We start from the raw sequence: 16369 nt of genomic DNA, 5'->3' as shown, positions 1-16369 counted from the left end.
GGCAAAGCTGGGAGCCACACCCCAACCTGACCCCAGAGCCTCAGAGCAGGAGCGGGTGTTTATCTGTCAGCCACACATCAGGTTCTTTCCACATCACCGCATGAACATGTTCAGAGCGGAGGGTCTCAGCCATGGGTATGTAGCTGGCAGATTCTCTATCCCAGGGCCAGGCGTTCCTGGCCCTCCACCTTCCAGCCTGCTGCAAGTTTCTCTCCCAAACCTCTCTCTCCAGACCTGGTCACAGCCTTTCTATGGGGTGCAGAGCCTCAAGCTCAGTGAAACAGCAGTATGTGGGGGAGAGGATTCCCTGCATTCTGGGGAGTCAGGCCAGGTTGAAAGTACTAGGAGTCAGAGATGAGGAGGAGATGGCCAGCTGGGCCCTGCCATGCCCCTGGACCCACAGCACAAGGAGGGCTGGCCTTGACCTGGGACAGCTTTGAGGCCAGGCCCATCACTCACCAAACACAGGCTTAGCAGCCTGCATAGCTCACACAAGAGCACTTGGCCTGGAGTCAGGACCCCCATCTGAGAGTGCCTGCTCTGCTGCTAACTCGCTCTGCTGCTAACTCGCTCTGCTGGCTCTGCTGTGTGAAAAGAATGGAAGGGATAGAAGATAGCATTTTTGCACGTACATTAGGTCTTTGTACCCTTCTGTGGAAAAGCATATGCCTAATTTGCAGATAAGGGAACTGAATTCAGAGAGAACCAGGGAAAAAGGCGAGTGAGCGGCAGCGCCAACTCTAGAACCCAGCTCTTGTGTATTCACAAATACAGGACCCCTCCACTGGCCAAAACGAGCAGGATCAATCAGCTCAGATGACAGGCAGCAGGTGGGGGCTGCCCCAGGCAGGGCATGGCGCAGGGGTGCCCAGCAGGGTGCAGGGGCCAGGGACTGTGGGGTGTTTTGTAGAGAACGAGGAGATGACATAAGGGGGACAGCGGGCCACCTCAGAGGTCAAATGAGACTGTGTAAGGGGCTGCTGCAGTCACCAGGACTGGTCAACCTCTTTTGAAGAAGAGAGTTTATGTTGGTAACTGCCAGAATTCTTTTTTCTCCTTAATGCTTGTGGAAACATTCCCCAGACCCTGTCAGGGATGCACAGGCCAGGGCCCATGGGGCGGGGAGCTTTTTCTCTGAGGGTAGTAACCTCCACAGCTGAATGTAGATGGGTCTGGGGACGTAGAATCGGAGGCAAGGAGAGGGGCCTCAGGTGTCTCTTGCATCCACGGGACTCTTAGGGCCCATCCTGGGGATGTTGTGTTATGCTGAGAATGGTCTCTTTAGGAAAGGGCTCCTTGAACCTTCCACATCCTCCCATAAGTCCAGCTATGGGCAGAGACCCATCCTGGCAAGGTGGCAGGCAGCCAAGCAGGTGTGTGGTCTCAGCCCTGAAATAGTCCCCATAGGATGTACTGGGGCACCGACTGACCCCGTAACCCTGTTACCACTTGCAGGTGGGGCCCTGGCCACAGCTGCAAATCATCCATGCCCTCTGCAGCCAGATCCAGTAGAACATTGGAGTCCTGCCTGCGGGGTTGGCGGGAGCAGTAGAAGGTGCCCTTCCATGCTGCACCAGCCCCTCCTGGGCTCACTGACTGGGCTACTAGAGCAGCTGGGGCCTGCCCTCTTTCATGCAGTGCTCAGAGAAGGGAGGCAGCAAACTCAAGCCAGTGAAAGTTGGGACCTGTGGTGACCCCTGGTCTCCCCACCACATGAAGGAAAGGCTTTTCTGAGGCCACATCCAAATCCAGACCCTTCGAGTATGGCTCTCCTGACCCTGCATAATCTGGCCTCATCCCACCTGTCCAGAACCAGGCTTAATAAATATTTGTTGAATTGAAAATAAAACACAAGACTAGAATCTGGATTCTAGTCCCAGATTCCCACTGTGCCCATGTTAGAGGCCAGTCTCCCCGTCTTCTAGGCACTTGCCTCTGCATACTTCCCTTCCTGTGGTCAAGCTGCACCCCCTACCTGGAGCACCCCGTTTGCATCATCTCCTCCTGGAAAGCAGGGTCTCCTGACACATCAGTAGAACTCCAGGGTGATGTTTCCACACGTGGCTGCCTTGCCCTGTGGCTCCCACTCCTCCCATTTAGGAAGTACTTCCTGGTGGCTGCCCTGGTCCTTTGTGCCACACCACAAACCTGCTCCTCTTTATTCCTGAGGGTGACAGCAGACCCCTCCGCGCCAGGCCATCTGGGGCAGGTGTTTTCTCACAGCAGCATCCCTGCCCCCAGTGCCTGGGGCCCCCTTGAGTTGAGTGTGGGTGCCTTTGTTGACTGGCACCTGGCTTCTGAGTCCCAGGGCAGCACGTGCCTGGGGAAGGGCACTAAGCTGGTGGGTTCCTTCGACAGATCTCCAGCGCCATGGAGCAGCTGCAGGAGGCCCTGAAGGTATGCAAGGATGATGCCCACGCCCTCCATCTGCTGGCACTGCTCTTCTCCGCCCAGAAGCACCACCAGCATGCCCTGGATGTTGTCAACATGGCCATCACCGAGCACCCTGAGAACTTCAAGTAAGTGCCCTGAGAACACTCTGGCAGTGGGGGAGCTGGCTGGCCTCTGCAGCAGGTGCCCATGCACACCTGCCCTACCATGGTGCCAGCCAACACACATGGGGTAAGCACCTGCTGCATGCACAATCCCTGGTAGAGAGACAGGGGGGTGAGGACAGGTGGGGTCAGCAGATAGCTGTGGCGCTCTGCACCAGGAGGTGCCTGGTGGGGAATAGGGTGCACGTGCTGCTCCTTAGCCCCATGAGGTGGGGTCTGCATGGGCCACAAGGGAGACTGTTTGAATACACATGTTTGAGCTGCTTCTGCCTGCCCTGGGCTCTGCATGAGCCTCAGAATGAAACTAACTTGTGTAAGTTAATCATAGCCCTAACACAGCCAGCCAAAGATGGGATTCTAACACCAGCTAGGCTGGCGGCTGGAGACAGGGGTTACGGCCCTCCAAGGTGATCCTGCTCCTTCATATCTCCCCACCTCCCTCATTTACTGCATCAGCCAGATGCCCCACTTCTTGGAGCAAGGTTTAAGTTGCACTCGACCTAAGTGGTGGTGGGACGCAGAGGACCTGCTGCCACCCAGCCAGGACACTGGGAACAAGGCCGTGCTGGGCCAACTGAGGCGGGAGGATGTGTTGCTCTGTCGGGGGAGCAAGGGGGAGTCATCTTTTGATTTCTGCCTTCTGCCCCTAAGGGCAGGTGACACTGAGTGTAACAGGCTTTGTTTCTCAGAGTCCTGTGATCCCAGATGAGGGACCTCTGAGTAACCCACTTCCCCCTGTTCCACCTTAGGGCCTGAAGGAAGGTGATTTAGAACCAGCCCAAGGCTGTCCCCTGCAGACAGCAAGGAAGAAGCTAGAGTCCTGGCTGCCCTGATAGGTGACTCATGCTGTGTAAATAGGTTCACAAAGGATTAGGAAAAAATTGCTGGGTGATGAAGGGAAGCTTCAGTGGTCCCAGCCTAGGGAGGTTCCCGTCACTGGGCTTTCACCTCCGTCCATCCCCAGCCCATCAGAGGCAGGGCTGACCACAGGGGTGGGTTCAGGTTTTCCTGCACCCTTGGCCTCCTTCAAACGACAGCAGATAGTTCTGCTCGTGGCCTTTGCTAGCATGCCGAGCACTGCTGTTGGTGGCTTCCTCCTCCCCAAAGCTAAAGAAAGGTGCTTTGGGAGTGTCAGTGTTTCCTAAATAGAAACCCCATAATGTGCCTCCCTGAAGAGGGGAGCCCCAGTGACCAAGGCCAAGGACAGGTGTTCATCCTGCTGGTCAGCCTGGTCTGCAGCCCCAAGACCCCTGAGCCTTGCCCTGCTTGCCCTGCTTCCCCTAGTCCACACTGACCCCTGCCCCGCCCATTCCCCCTCCATCCTGGCCTAGGCAGGTCCCCGCTGCTCACAGCCAGGTGTCAGCAGAATGGCCAACTCGACACAGCCTGTCTTTTGTGTTCGTGGCTGGCCCTGATTCTGAGCCTTGCCCCAGCAGCATTCAAGAGACTACTAAAGGCCAGGCACAGTGGCTCACGCCTGTAATCCCAGCACTTTGGGAGGCCGAAGCAGGTGGATCACCTGAGGTCAGGAGTTCAAGACCAACCTGGCCAACATGGTGAAACCCTATCTCTAATAAAAATACAAAAATTAGCTGGGCGTGATGGCAGGTGCCTGTAATCCCAGCTACTCAGGAGGCTGAGGCAGTAGAATCACTTGAACCCGGGCGGCAGAGGTTGCAGTGAGCTGAGATCGCACCACTGCACTCCAGCCTGGGCCACAGAGCGAGACTCCTTCTCAAAAAAAAAAAAAAAAAGAGAGACTACTAAAATTCCAGTCACTTCACCGCCAAAGGCTGGTAGCTTAGGAAATCCTAACACGGAGAAAACAGTGTGTGTGGACAAGGGATTAGTTACCCTGTCTCATTAATCACAAGTACAATACAGTAGTACGAGGTAAGAACATTTTATTTTTAATGAGAATTCGCAAAAGATGTAGGTTCCCCACTCCTAGTGCCAGTGTCTTACTTTGATCCCAGCTCCATCCTCACACCTCTCTGGTAGGGTCTGACCCACTGCCGCTGGCCTGCGTGCCTGTGTGTGTTTCCACTTCAGTTAGGCTTCATCGGAAACTGAAATGGCCAAGCAGAAAGACTTAGAATCCTAGGCTGGGGAAAGGAAAGGGCTCTTCGTCCACCCTGGGTCTGTGGAGCACAGGAGAAGCAAGAGGCCTGGCTCAGCTCGGCATCAGAATTTCCTAATGAAATCTTACTTGGAAACTGAGACTGTGATGCAGGTGGGAGCACCGCTGCTCTGATGGAGCCAAGGAAGGTGATTCACACCTGCCCAGTTCCAGCTGAGTGGGCCCCTCCATCCCAGCGCCTGGCATCTCACCACTCAGCATCTCTTGCTGACTTCTGAACTGATTGCTTTCTACCAGGCTAAAGCGGCTCCCCTGGCCTGCTGTGGGGAGGCTAACTCCCTTTTTTGGAAATCTGGCTGCAGCCCAGGCTGTGTGAGGTATGGCAGAAAATGGGGTCTGCCCAGTGTGGGGGACCCACCCCTGTCTCCCCATCAGCTTCCTTGACCGTCACCCCAGGAGTGCCTCCTGCCTTCATCTTCCCAGGCTCTTGGACTGGGCTAGGAAGCTGTCCATTGCCCTGTGGGCAGTATGTGTGCCCCCGCTGCTGCCCTGCCTCGACACACGCACTTTCCACCCTTCCCTTCCTCCCACGCTCACTCAGGTGCTGACTCCTTCCCCAGGAAGTGTGCCACTCACTGACAGTGTCCTTGGTCAGGGGTTGCCTTGAGGTTGGTGACTGCCCCCAGGTGGCCCAAGGGTGGACATCTGGGTCTCCAAGAACCCCTGGACCTGAACTATGACATTTTGTGCATGCGAGTCTGAGTCCATGGAAATGGCTTTCAGCAGATTCTCAAAGGGAGCCCGACCTCAAAAAAGGTTGAGGAGCCCTGGTGCAGACTGCTGTTTGTCAACGTGCAGGGTAACTGTACCCCTGTCTCTCGTGCTTCCCCAAGGCTTGCAGAGAGCTTCCTGGAGAGCAGTGTTTGCAGGCAGGAACCTCTGCCTTGGGAACAACTCACCCATGCAGACATCACAGAGCAACTGCAAGGGCTTCAGGAGCTGTGGAGGGTGGGGCCTAGGGGCCGCAGGAGGGAGTCAGCTCTGAGGTCAGAGGAAAGCATTCCACGCCCTGAGGGATTCTGAAGGTTCTTCTGCAACCTGTACTCTACTGTCACTCACAGTAGAGTACGTGTGCTGTGGAGCATTTGGGGATCTGCAGGCCCCGCCCCCAGTAGTGCCTCACTTTCCTCAGTCTGCTTGTGCAGGGCTGTGGGGCTGGGGGGAAGCAGCAATAGGTTCTTCGTCTTGAGCCACCATGAGCTCCTCACCTCCAGGATCCCGAGGAGCTCTGTTTTGATGCAGCTGGCCCTAAAAGGCTGCAAAACTAATTGGGGGAAAAAAAAATTACAGGGACTTTTGGCCTCCAGAATTGTAAGAAAATAAATCTCTGTTGTTTTAAGAAAAAAAAAATTGTGTCTCTATATACCATTTATAGAGACATAATACTATCTATACGGCTGGGGTAGGGCCGAGAAATCCACCTACCGCCAAACTATGGTGAGTGACCACAGGGTATGACCATTGTCTCTTTGTAAGTAAGTCAATACTATTCGCCACAGATGAAACCTCAGAGCATAGAAACTCATGGATTAGCAGGAAATGTCACTGAGTCCATTACAGGTCAGGGATCACTGAAAAATGTCATTGCTCTTCGATTGACACTGCACCCTGCTTCCTCAGCTGCTCTCTGCATTTGAGGAGAAGCCATTTGTGGTTCCAGCTGTTGCCAAGGCAGTTAATTAAACAACCGGTCTGGTAAATATCACTGCGGCAAAACAACAAAAACCAAACTCCCTTTGTCCTGACCTCATCGTCCCCAGCAAGGTCTGTATCCACAGGACACTTAAAGGCACCTTATAGAGGGCTGTCCCAGTGCCTGAAGCCTATTAGAGGCGTCTCCTTTCAGCCGTCAGTGTTAGAGGCCATCTGTGCATGGGATCCCAGAACCTGCTTCAGGAATGGCAGAAGCTGGCTCGTGCTGGGCATGGGCTTTGCCTGTTTCACCACTTTCAGGGAGGCCTGCCACAGGGGAGGAAACTGGTGGGGGAATGGACCCCTGTCCATGTGAGCTGGTCCTTGTGTGAGAGCCACAGTGAGGTCCCAGCCCTTGAGTCATGTCTGTCACTGGCCTGTGCCACCTGCAGCAACTCACTCCTCTTCCCCTTGCCTCTGTTTGCTCATCTGCCAAAAGACGGACACCTACTCGGTCTTCCTTGGCTTGTGAGGTTTATTGTGAGACTCAGGAGAGGGCACACAGTCGATGGACAGCCGTGTTTGAAAAGTGGCAGTATGGAGGGGAGAGGAGGCTGCCCACCAACAGCATCAGGCTGTATCCTGGGTCCCAAGTGTGGCAGTGCCTAGGGAAGGCCAGATAGGCCAGGAGGCGCAGGCAGCCGAGGCTGGCCCCTGACAGAGGCAGGGAAGGAAGCTCTGGGGAAAGGTTAGTGAGCTCCTTGACTGCACAAGAAGTCACCACTCCCATATAGGCAGACTCTAGGCTCCCGGAGAAAACCCAGCTTTTGTGGAGTCGAACTTCTGAAAAGCTTTCTGACTTCAGGTTAGAAAGCAAAGCGAAGAGGATCTTGATTTCTGTGCTGTGGGATGACCTTTAGTTAGTGGAGCTTGGGTTTAAAAAGGCAAAAAACGTGATGAGGCAGAGACAGCCCCACAGGGACAGCATAAACCTCGCACGGTGGGAACCAGACACCCCAAGCAGCTTCCTGAAATCCTGTGGGCTTCTGACTAAGCCCTGGACACATGTGCCGGCTGGGCTGTCCCTGGCCAAGAGGCCAGGCCCTCAGGGGGCTTCAGGGGGCAGCAGCTCCCTATCCAGGCCTGGGTTCCGGGCCAAGCCGCGGAATGCAAAAGGTCCCGTGCACGCTTGGAGATGCCTGTGCGAGTCCTTTCTTCTCGTTTTGGGTATGAGAGGCAGCTGGGAGGCCCTACCAGGGAGGGGCAGGAATATGGGGTGAAGGGGAACGGGCCACTGATAAGCGTCCTTTCTGAAGCCATGGGCTCCGTGGGGCGATGGTTTTAGGTAACAAATTCCTTGGGCTTTAGTCAGGCCACTTGTAGTGAAGGTCACCATAGTAACCAAACAAAGTTCCTCGGCTCATGATGGGAGCTTTCCAATAACCAGCCTGTCAGTCACGGCTCCCGTCCCAGGCCTGGCAGTCTGCCAGGCTGGTTTTGAAAGCCCAGGCCGTACATAGGTCAAGGGAAGAACAAACAATTTCCCCTTCCCCTCTCCACAGTGGGCAAGGCCACCTCCTCCCACCCCCCAAACCTCCGTCGGTGGTGGTAGGTTCGCTTGGGAGTTTCTGCTGACCCAGTACCGGTCTCAGGGGACTTGGAAAGTCCTGGGGGAAGCTTTCAGAGCCCGGGAGACCCTCCCCGGTACAGGAACAATATGGGCTTCCCAACAAGCCAGAGCATGTGCCTGTAAACAAATGGAAGCACACAGCCTTCTGCTCAGGAAACCTAGACTGTTTGGAAACTGTTAGAGCTGATAACCAGGCGTTAGCTGGAGCCATACCTTAGCTAACTCTAGCTAAGGCTAACGTTGGAGCTCAAGGGCACCCCTGGGATCTACCTGGCGTACCTCATGTTTTTTTCAGGTGGTGCGTGTGATATATTTCTCGTGGTCCATTCCACTGAGCAGGGGGATGAGTCCCGGGGCTTCTGTTAACATTTCTGACTTAAACCCAGCGTGTTTATTTGATTGTTCTTATTAAGGACTTGTAGTATATCAAAAGGATGCGTAGCATACCAACACTCCAGTGAGGGGCTGGAATCAAAGGTATTAACACAAACATAGTTTATCACTTTGCTGGGTTCATTAAACACGTTTGGCTGCCATAGCCCCTGAGGAGGACACCAGCCATGGGGGAACTTTGCAGGCCATGTGGCAGAGGGAAGTGTTAAGCCGGTCATCATCACTGGCAGCACCGGATCCTTCCCCAAAGGTCAGTTCCTCATTAGGTAAGCTGAGTTGACATTCACATTTCCCTTCGTGGGTTGGCCCGTGAGAACCTCTGTGACCTCGCTCTGTGTGACATGTATAGGTGAAAGATAATGGTCATCATTCTCCACTTAGTGGTCTGCCTGCATTCAGACTTCTAGCATAGATGACACAGGTCGTTTTGTTTGTCTGGGGAAGAGAGGAAAGAAAGGAAAAAGGAAGGAACATAGATATTTTCAGGCTTTGTTTTCAAAAGTGGTGGTAACCCTTTCCTTCTGGTACTTGTTGCTTTCCCTGCTTGCAGCAGGGGCTGGAGGCAGGAATTGTGGCCCAGGGCACATGGTTCTGTGTAGCAGGAGAGGCCCAGCCCCAAGACAAAGCCTTTTTGCCCCTGGGAGAAGGCCCATGCCCACAAAGCAGAGCTGACCTCCCCTTTGCAGTGGGAGATCTTTAGGTCCCTGGAGGTCTGACACAGGGCAGAGAGACCAAGGCATTTGCTTCTTTGTGTCTCAGCCCTGGCTGGGAACCTGCCTTTGTTCCTAAGGTAAGAAGACCTAAGGGTCTTCCTTTGGGAAGTTCTTCCACCCCTGAATGGCCATGAAAAGGCTCTGTGTGGTTTACATTTAAGTCTTTCAAGATCAAGAATTTGTGTTTGGGGATCCTCTCAGGGTAGCTGGAGATAGCTGCAGGGAGGGAAGCCGAGACCTGAAGGCCAGTTGTGTCAGCCCAGACACAGATAAGAATGCTGTGTGACCCTGCGGCCAGCTGCAGGGTGGGGGCAGGCTGCTCTCAGAGCAGCCCTGGGGTCCTTCACCAGGTCAGGGACAGTCTTTGAAGTAAGGAGGCGCTAACTTCAGGAAACCAAAGCTTTTGAGGCTGTTGATTTTTAAAGCTTCAAAGTGAGATCAGGTTAAATGAATTCATTAAGAGGTGGAAGATCATCATGAGCCTTATAAGATTAGAGGACATGGGTCAGTCTAATCCTCTAGACCCAAGGAAAAATAAATAGTTTTAGGGTTAAGAAGAGCTGCTAAAAAATGTCCCTTCTGTGTGAGGGATTAGTCTCTGGGAAGGTAATAAAACCGGGGCTGACTGTGGCCCGCCCCCTTTCAGGGAGGGTAAGGCCTGTTAGAGTCCTTTAAAAAATCATACCTTCTAGGCTGGGCGCAGTGGCTTTGGGAGGCCAAGGCAGGAAGATCACTTGAAGCTAGGAGTTTGAGAACAACCCTGGCAACATAGCAAGACCTCGTCTGTACAAAAAATTTTAAAAATTAGCCAGGTGTGGTGGCACACACCTGTAGTCCCAACTACTTGGGAGGCTGGGGTGAGAGGATCAGTTGAGCCTAGGAAGTTGAGGCTGCAGTGAGCTGTGATCACACCACTACACTCCAGCTTGGGTGACAGAACTGTCTCTTTAAAAAGGTCCTGAGCATGTGTTGGATTTAACATGGGTGAGAAACCATGTATCTGGGAGACCTAGATCACTCAGCACATCCCCCTGCATCCTGGCCAGGGTCTGGGTGATCACACCTGAATGGGGGTGAGGGGCAGGCTGGCCCCTCTCTCCCACTACAGGCCTTTGTTTCTGCCCTTCCTGCCCATCTTCAGAGGACCCCCTCAGGTCCACTTTGTCCCCGGAGCCCCTGTACTTCAAAGCTGAACCCCTCAATTGAGTACTAGATTCTGTTCTTCTTGTGTTTCCTAATGCGTTGGATGTCTTATCTGAGTTTAGAAGTACCTTTGGGGCAGAGACTGGCCTCTCCTCTGCCTGCTACCCCCATGGTAGGGAAACCCCCACTAAGCACAAAACACACTCCAGTGGACCCTCCAGCTGCTAGACAGTGGGAGCTGTTTCGTTTTTTGGAAGGAAGAGAACCATGTGGGGGATTTGGGGATCTCACAGCCAGAGTGCTGTCACACCCCTCACCCAGTTTGGTTGTTTTGGTTTGGTTGCTTTGTTTTTTGGTCTTTACAGCACCCCTGTTTTGAAGATGAAGAAACTAATGTGAAAGTTAGATGATAGCTCAAGATCACGTTGCTGATGAATAGTGGAGCAGAGGCTAGAACCCATGCCGGCTGATTGGCAGGACCGCCCTGGTATACTTGAACTCCAAGAGCTTCAATAACAATGATGCACCCAGTGCTGGCTCCTGCCAGGCACTGCTGTGAGCACCTTGCTGCATTAGCTCTGTAATCCTCTCAGCACCCTAGGAGGGGTAGAAACTGTCATGATTCCCATTTTATGGATAAGGAAACAGAGGACTTAAGTAAGCACCTGCACGTAATGGGGGCTGGGGGACTGAGAATGAAAGTTTGGGCAAACTTGGATTGAACCCTTTCTGAAGTGCCAGCCCCTGCTGGGCCTTTTATGTGCATGATGTCCTGCAGCAGTCCTCAGGGTAAATAGATGCTGTCATTCTCATTTTACAGATAAGAAACTGAAACTCTAGGCTTGGCGCTGTTGCTCATGCCTATAATCCCAGCACTTTAGGATGCCAAGGCGGGTGGATCATTTGAGATCAGGAGTTTGGACCAGCGTGACCAACATAGTGAAACCCCGTCTCTACTAAAAATAAATTTTAAAAAAATTAGTGGGGCGTGGTGGCGCATGCCTGTTGTCCCAGCTACTCAGGAGGCTGAGGCAGGAGAATCGCTTGAACCCAGGAGGCGGAGATTGCAGTGAGCCGAGATCATGCCACTGCACTCCAGCTTGGGCGACAGAGCGAGACTCCATCTCAAAAAAAAAATAAAAGGGAAGGAAGGAAGGAAGGGGAGGGGAAGAAGGAAGGAAGAAAGAAAGGAAGAAAGGAAGGAAAGAAACTGAGGATCTGTGACTTGCCCAAGGTCACATGGCTTCAAGGAGGGACACTTTGGTCATCAGACTTGGACCCTGCTTGTCACCACTGAGTCCAACTTGGTGCAGCCCGGGCTGGGGCCCATTTACTATACAGGCTCTGGCCTCCTGGCCAAGGAATTAGACTTTCCAGAGGCATGGCCTCCTGACTCAGAGAATAGCCTGCTTTTTCACTCAATTATGTGTTTTCTATAAAAATAGAACTCTTCATTAAAACAGCTCAGCACAGCCATCAGCTGCAATTACTAATTACTGTCCTTTTAAGAGATAATACCCCTTTCTATGCATTCACCACACCTGCTGCTACTTCCCGCCCACCCCGCCACCCCCCCTACCCCCACCCCCAACACACAGAGGGTTCCCAGAATGGCCAGGAGCCAGAGGGATCCGGAAGAGCTGCCCAGGGCCCAGTGAACACACATGGGACCAGTAGGACCCAGAAGAATGGAGAGTTTCAGGGACACCCTGCAGCTTTACTTCCTTGGAGCTGCTTGGATCCTGGGAACACCCAGTGTTCCAGGCCTTGGTGAGCCCTTGTGACTCAACTTTCCTCTTCCATTCTTCAACAATTTGTTGAGAGCAGGCACCAAGGATACAAAGATAAGAAAGACCTAGTCCCCGCCCACATGAAGGAAGGATCTCGCAGGAAGACAGGTCTGACAACAGCAAAGATGACTGAGAATGACAGTTAACCTCTCTTGAGGGGTGACATGCGCCAGGCACAGGCTCTCTTTCCTTTAGTCCTCCGAGCAACCCTCCTGGGCAGTACCATGACTGTCCTGCCTTGCAAATGAATAGGTACCATCAGAGGTGAAGGCACTTCTAGGAAGCAACAGGGCCTGGAAGTATACCCACATCATCTGATGCTAAAGGCCATGTCTCAACGGGGAAGTGGCTCCCTCATGTACATGGTGGTTACTCTGTTCAAGTGTTCATTGCAGGTGCTGAGTAACTACAGGGAGTTACTTTCAGGAACATGAAAGTAAAAATGTGGACCCGTCGTGCTTGCTGCCCACACAGCCTGTGTGTTTCCCTGCAGCCAGCTCTGCTCTGCCAACTTCCCCTCCCACCAAGAGTGGTGTGCTGGGGTGAGCAGCCAGGGCCACAGGAAGGGTGAGGATTGGTGCCCCCAGGTAAGGCGATGGAGATGACCTCTGACCCCAGGACTATGCTTTGCTTATCCAGAGACACCACAAAAATATCCCCTATTTACAGGATAACTATTTTTTTTTTTTTTTTCGTTTTTGGAAAAGCCATACTAAGGGTCTCACCCTCAGATCTCTTTATAGCGGTGGGAAGAAATTGTTTGTCTTTGCCTTACATGGGAATAGCTCCAAGTCTTAATCCTTCCAACAAATAATTAGCAGTGTGATCCTGCCCTAGGAGTGCAGGCGAGGCGCGGCTAGGAAGAAAAGGAGGAAGATGAGGCAGATGCCAACATTCTCCTGGGAACCTCCATCATCAGCCCACACTGGAGCGATTGGGGAGATTGGCAAAGCTGGCGGCCTGTGGCACAGCCATTTTCTAACGGGGAACAGAGACACCAGCCTCACTGGTCTCGGTCTTCCTCCACAGAATCAGGGCTGCCCTCGACATACAGACCCCGTGGGCTGAGATGTCCCATGGTTCAGCAGGGGCTGGCTCTGTCAGGTCACCTGAGTGCCTTTCTGTGCCCCTGGATGCTGCATCACGCTTGCAGATGACATGGGAGTCGGCAGGTCCCAGCGGTTAGGATGGTGGGTGAGGGAGCACTGAGCCTGGGTTTGGGGTGGCCGGTGTGGTCTACCGAAGGCTCTGACAGCATCCTGATGAGGGCGTAAGCACGTAAAGAGAGGGCTTATGTCTGCACTGGGCTCCCCACCCCGACCAGGGCCTGTGTGCCGCATGGCTTGGATGGGCCTGCAGAGAGTACCGGCAATGGGTCACATCTCAGGACCCAGCCATCCTTCCCTAGCCCCAGCAGTGTGACCAAGCACTTGGAGTGTTTACACTGACCCACGCTCCTTCCCCTTTTCCAGAGAGAACACTCACTTTCACATCATCCTTCAATGCCGATGGCATGGCAAGGGCGTTTGGCCTTAAAAGACCTCAGTGTTTACTTCACATGGGCTTCTATAGCTTAAACAGGAAAATGCTTGCAAGAGGGGTCACAGCAAGGATGCTTTGTCCAGAGCCCAGTTCCTGTAGCTTTATGTATCTCCTTTCATCCTCTTCCTGTCATAAGCCTGTCTTAGGTCCTAGGAGTGAAGGGCCTAGTTGAACAGGCCAAGAAGCTCGGGGCTTTCTGGGAGCCTTCAGAGGCACCTGGCCTGGAAACTTGCTTCTTGGGATCTGGCCGGCCTGCAGCTTCAAAGCAGGAGTCCCTTCCCTGTGTGCTGGAGAGCTGAATGCAGCTGCTACTGAGAGGTCATCACAGTTCAGCCTGGTGGGAGTTCGTGGGACAGGTGACTTTACTCCTATTGTACAGGTGTGGGACCTGTGACATGCCCAGCTGGGTGACCACAGAGCTGGGACTTTGGCTTGAGTTTCTGATTCCTGGGCCAGTGTGTATTCACTTTGAGTAACGGCACAGTGTGGGGCTTGAGGACAGTACTGTGACCGTCGCTCTTCTGGAATGGCTCTTATTGCAGGGCATAAATGTTGAAAGCTGCTGGATTTCAGTATTCAGGCATTTCGATCAGAGACTCTCCTCAGTGATACTCTTTGGCCTTGCCCAGTGACTGTCTCCTGGGATGGAGGCCCTCCACCCCCACCCCAGTCAGGAGGAGCCAGAAGCTTCCACATCTGGAGCCCACTGTTCCTCCCCAGGTCCTGCTTTCACAGGGAGGAAAACTTTGCTTCTGGACAGTTTGGAATGGAATTGGCCAGAGCTCTGCTTGTCAGCTGTGGGAGTCCGGCCCACACTGCAGCTATGGGGAAGCAAGTAACAGGCTCCAGGACTAGGCAGATACTGTGTGCTCAGCACTGCGCCAGGCACTGGGGAAGGGCAGCGGGGCCCTGCCTGCAGGCACTTGCAGAGCAGTTGGGGACGCCCGATGAGGCACAGGACAAGATAAACGGCGGTTTCACCATCTATAGGCCAGGCTGGCTGCACACTGATTCTAGAATGTCTGACATTAAAAATGCTTGAAATGCCAGGTGCAGTGGCTCACACCTGTAATCCCAGCACTTTGGGAGGCCAAGGCGGGTGGATCACCTGAGGTCGGGAGTTCAAGAATAGCCTGACCAACATGCAGAAACCCCGTCTCTACTAAAATACAAAAAATTAGCCGGGCCTGGTGGCACATGCCTGTAATCTCAGCTGCTCAAAAAAAGCTTGATATGAGTTTATTATTAAACTCTTAAGCCTAGGTGGCAAAAAAAAAGATTATATACATAGTAGGGGAATGGAAAATTGTTTCCCTCCACCCTTCTAGGGAGGAGGGCTTTGACTGGGCTATGAATTAAATTGACATGACAGATTAATGGGAGAAAAAATATATTTAATTATATACATATGCACGGAAGTCCCACTGAATATGAGATTCGAAGAAAGACCAGATGATTGAAGCTTAATAGCATCTGGAGCTACAGAAAGGAAAAGGGGGTTGGGGTTCCTACGGGTGGTAGAGACAAGTTATAGGAGGGTGACAGAGAGGAGATGATGAATAAAGGTTCTCTTGTTATGCAGATAAAAATCTCTCAGGTGATAGAAGTTGTCAGGAGCAGCCCTCTTCTTTATAGATACTTTTACTAATGTGGATTTCCCTGAGAGATGGAAGTTTCTAGGCCAGGCAGTGTGGCTCATGCCTGTAATCCCAGTGCTTTGGGAGGTTGAGACAGGAGAAACATTTGAGCCCAGGAGTTTGAGACCAGCCTAGGCAACATAGTGAGACCCTGTCTCACAAAAAATTAAAAAATTAGCTGGGTGTGGTGGCCCATGCCTGTTAGTCCTAACTACTCAGGAGGCTGAGGCAGGAAGATTGCTTGAGCCCAGGAGATCGAGGCTGCAATGAGCTATGATCACGTCACTGCACTCTGCCTGGGCAGCAGAGCCAGACCCTGTCTCTTTAAAAAAAAAAAAAAAAGGAAATTTGTTTTATAAAAGGGCAGCTTTTCAGAGCTACTTCTGTGTCTGCAGTATCTTGGAATAACTAACTCAAAATATGCCAAAGTATATTTTGGGGTGGCATATTCTGGTCTCAAACAGTCATATTTTAGGGTAGTGTGTCCTGAGCCCCAAGTGTATATATATGTATAATGTAATTAAGTGCTAATGGAACACAGTGCCAGACATTCAGAGAAGGACAGCGTGATTACATAGGGACATCTTGGAGGAGGGCTGGAGCCGTGGATTGAAATCGTTTTTTTAGTCTCAGAATCCTTTATTTAAGTGGTGTTTTAGGCTCAGTTGGTTTATAAGACAGATAAGCAAGGGGAAGGGGAGCCCAGGCTTGCCTACTCTATCCCCAGCCCCAACTGCCAGCAGCCTCCCCTCAGCTTCGCGCAGGAGTCACAGCGTTCTGATGAGGCTGTGGCCACAGCTTCGATTCCTCCTGGCTGTGAGGGCCCCAGAATGTCACCCACCAGCCCTGATGGCATGCCAGGGCTCCGCCAGGCTTCTTGCTTCCTGAAGACATGGGCTAGGCATTGATAGGTGGGTGAGTGGGCAGCAGCTACCTGTTGCAGTGGACAGGATGGAGAGGGGCCTGTGCTCCTTAGAAGAGCAGCTGAGTCGCTTCTTCTGAGGGGGTGGAGTTGTTTGCTGATCCCTGTTGGGAGTGGGAGAAAGTTCTGCAGTGAACTAGAGGCAAGCCAGCAGAGGCACAGATAACCACATCCTGACATCAGGATGGGGGTGTGCACAGCCCCCATGGGGACACAGAAAGCCAGAGGGTGACATCTGGTTAGGAGCTGGCTGGGTATCAGAGGGGGAAGGG

At 52.8% G+C, this 16369-nt stretch overlaps 1 protein-coding gene across 4 annotated transcripts in view; it reads left to right on the top strand.

The window, feature by feature from the left end:
- The window catches only part of TTC7A (tetratricopeptide repeat domain 7A), a 156971-nt gene that overhangs the window by 107741 nt on the left and 32861 nt on the right, over positions 1–16369 (top strand). For all 4 annotated transcript variants that reach the window (XM_050754727.1, XM_050754726.1, XM_050754728.1 and 1 more), the window contains one exon: positions 2359–2519. In XM_050754727.1, coding sequence (XP_050610684.1) covers positions 2359–2519 — 161 coding nt within the window. The remainder of the gene's footprint in view (positions 1–2358; positions 2520–16369) is intronic.

The sequence above is a fragment of the Macaca thibetana genome, chromosome 13 (genome assembly GCF_024542745.1).
Source record: "Macaca thibetana thibetana isolate TM-01 chromosome 13, ASM2454274v1, whole genome shotgun sequence".
NCBI lineage: Eukaryota > Metazoa > Chordata > Mammalia > Primates > Cercopithecidae > Macaca > Macaca thibetana.
This window is presented reverse-complemented; position numbering and strand designations above follow the sequence as displayed.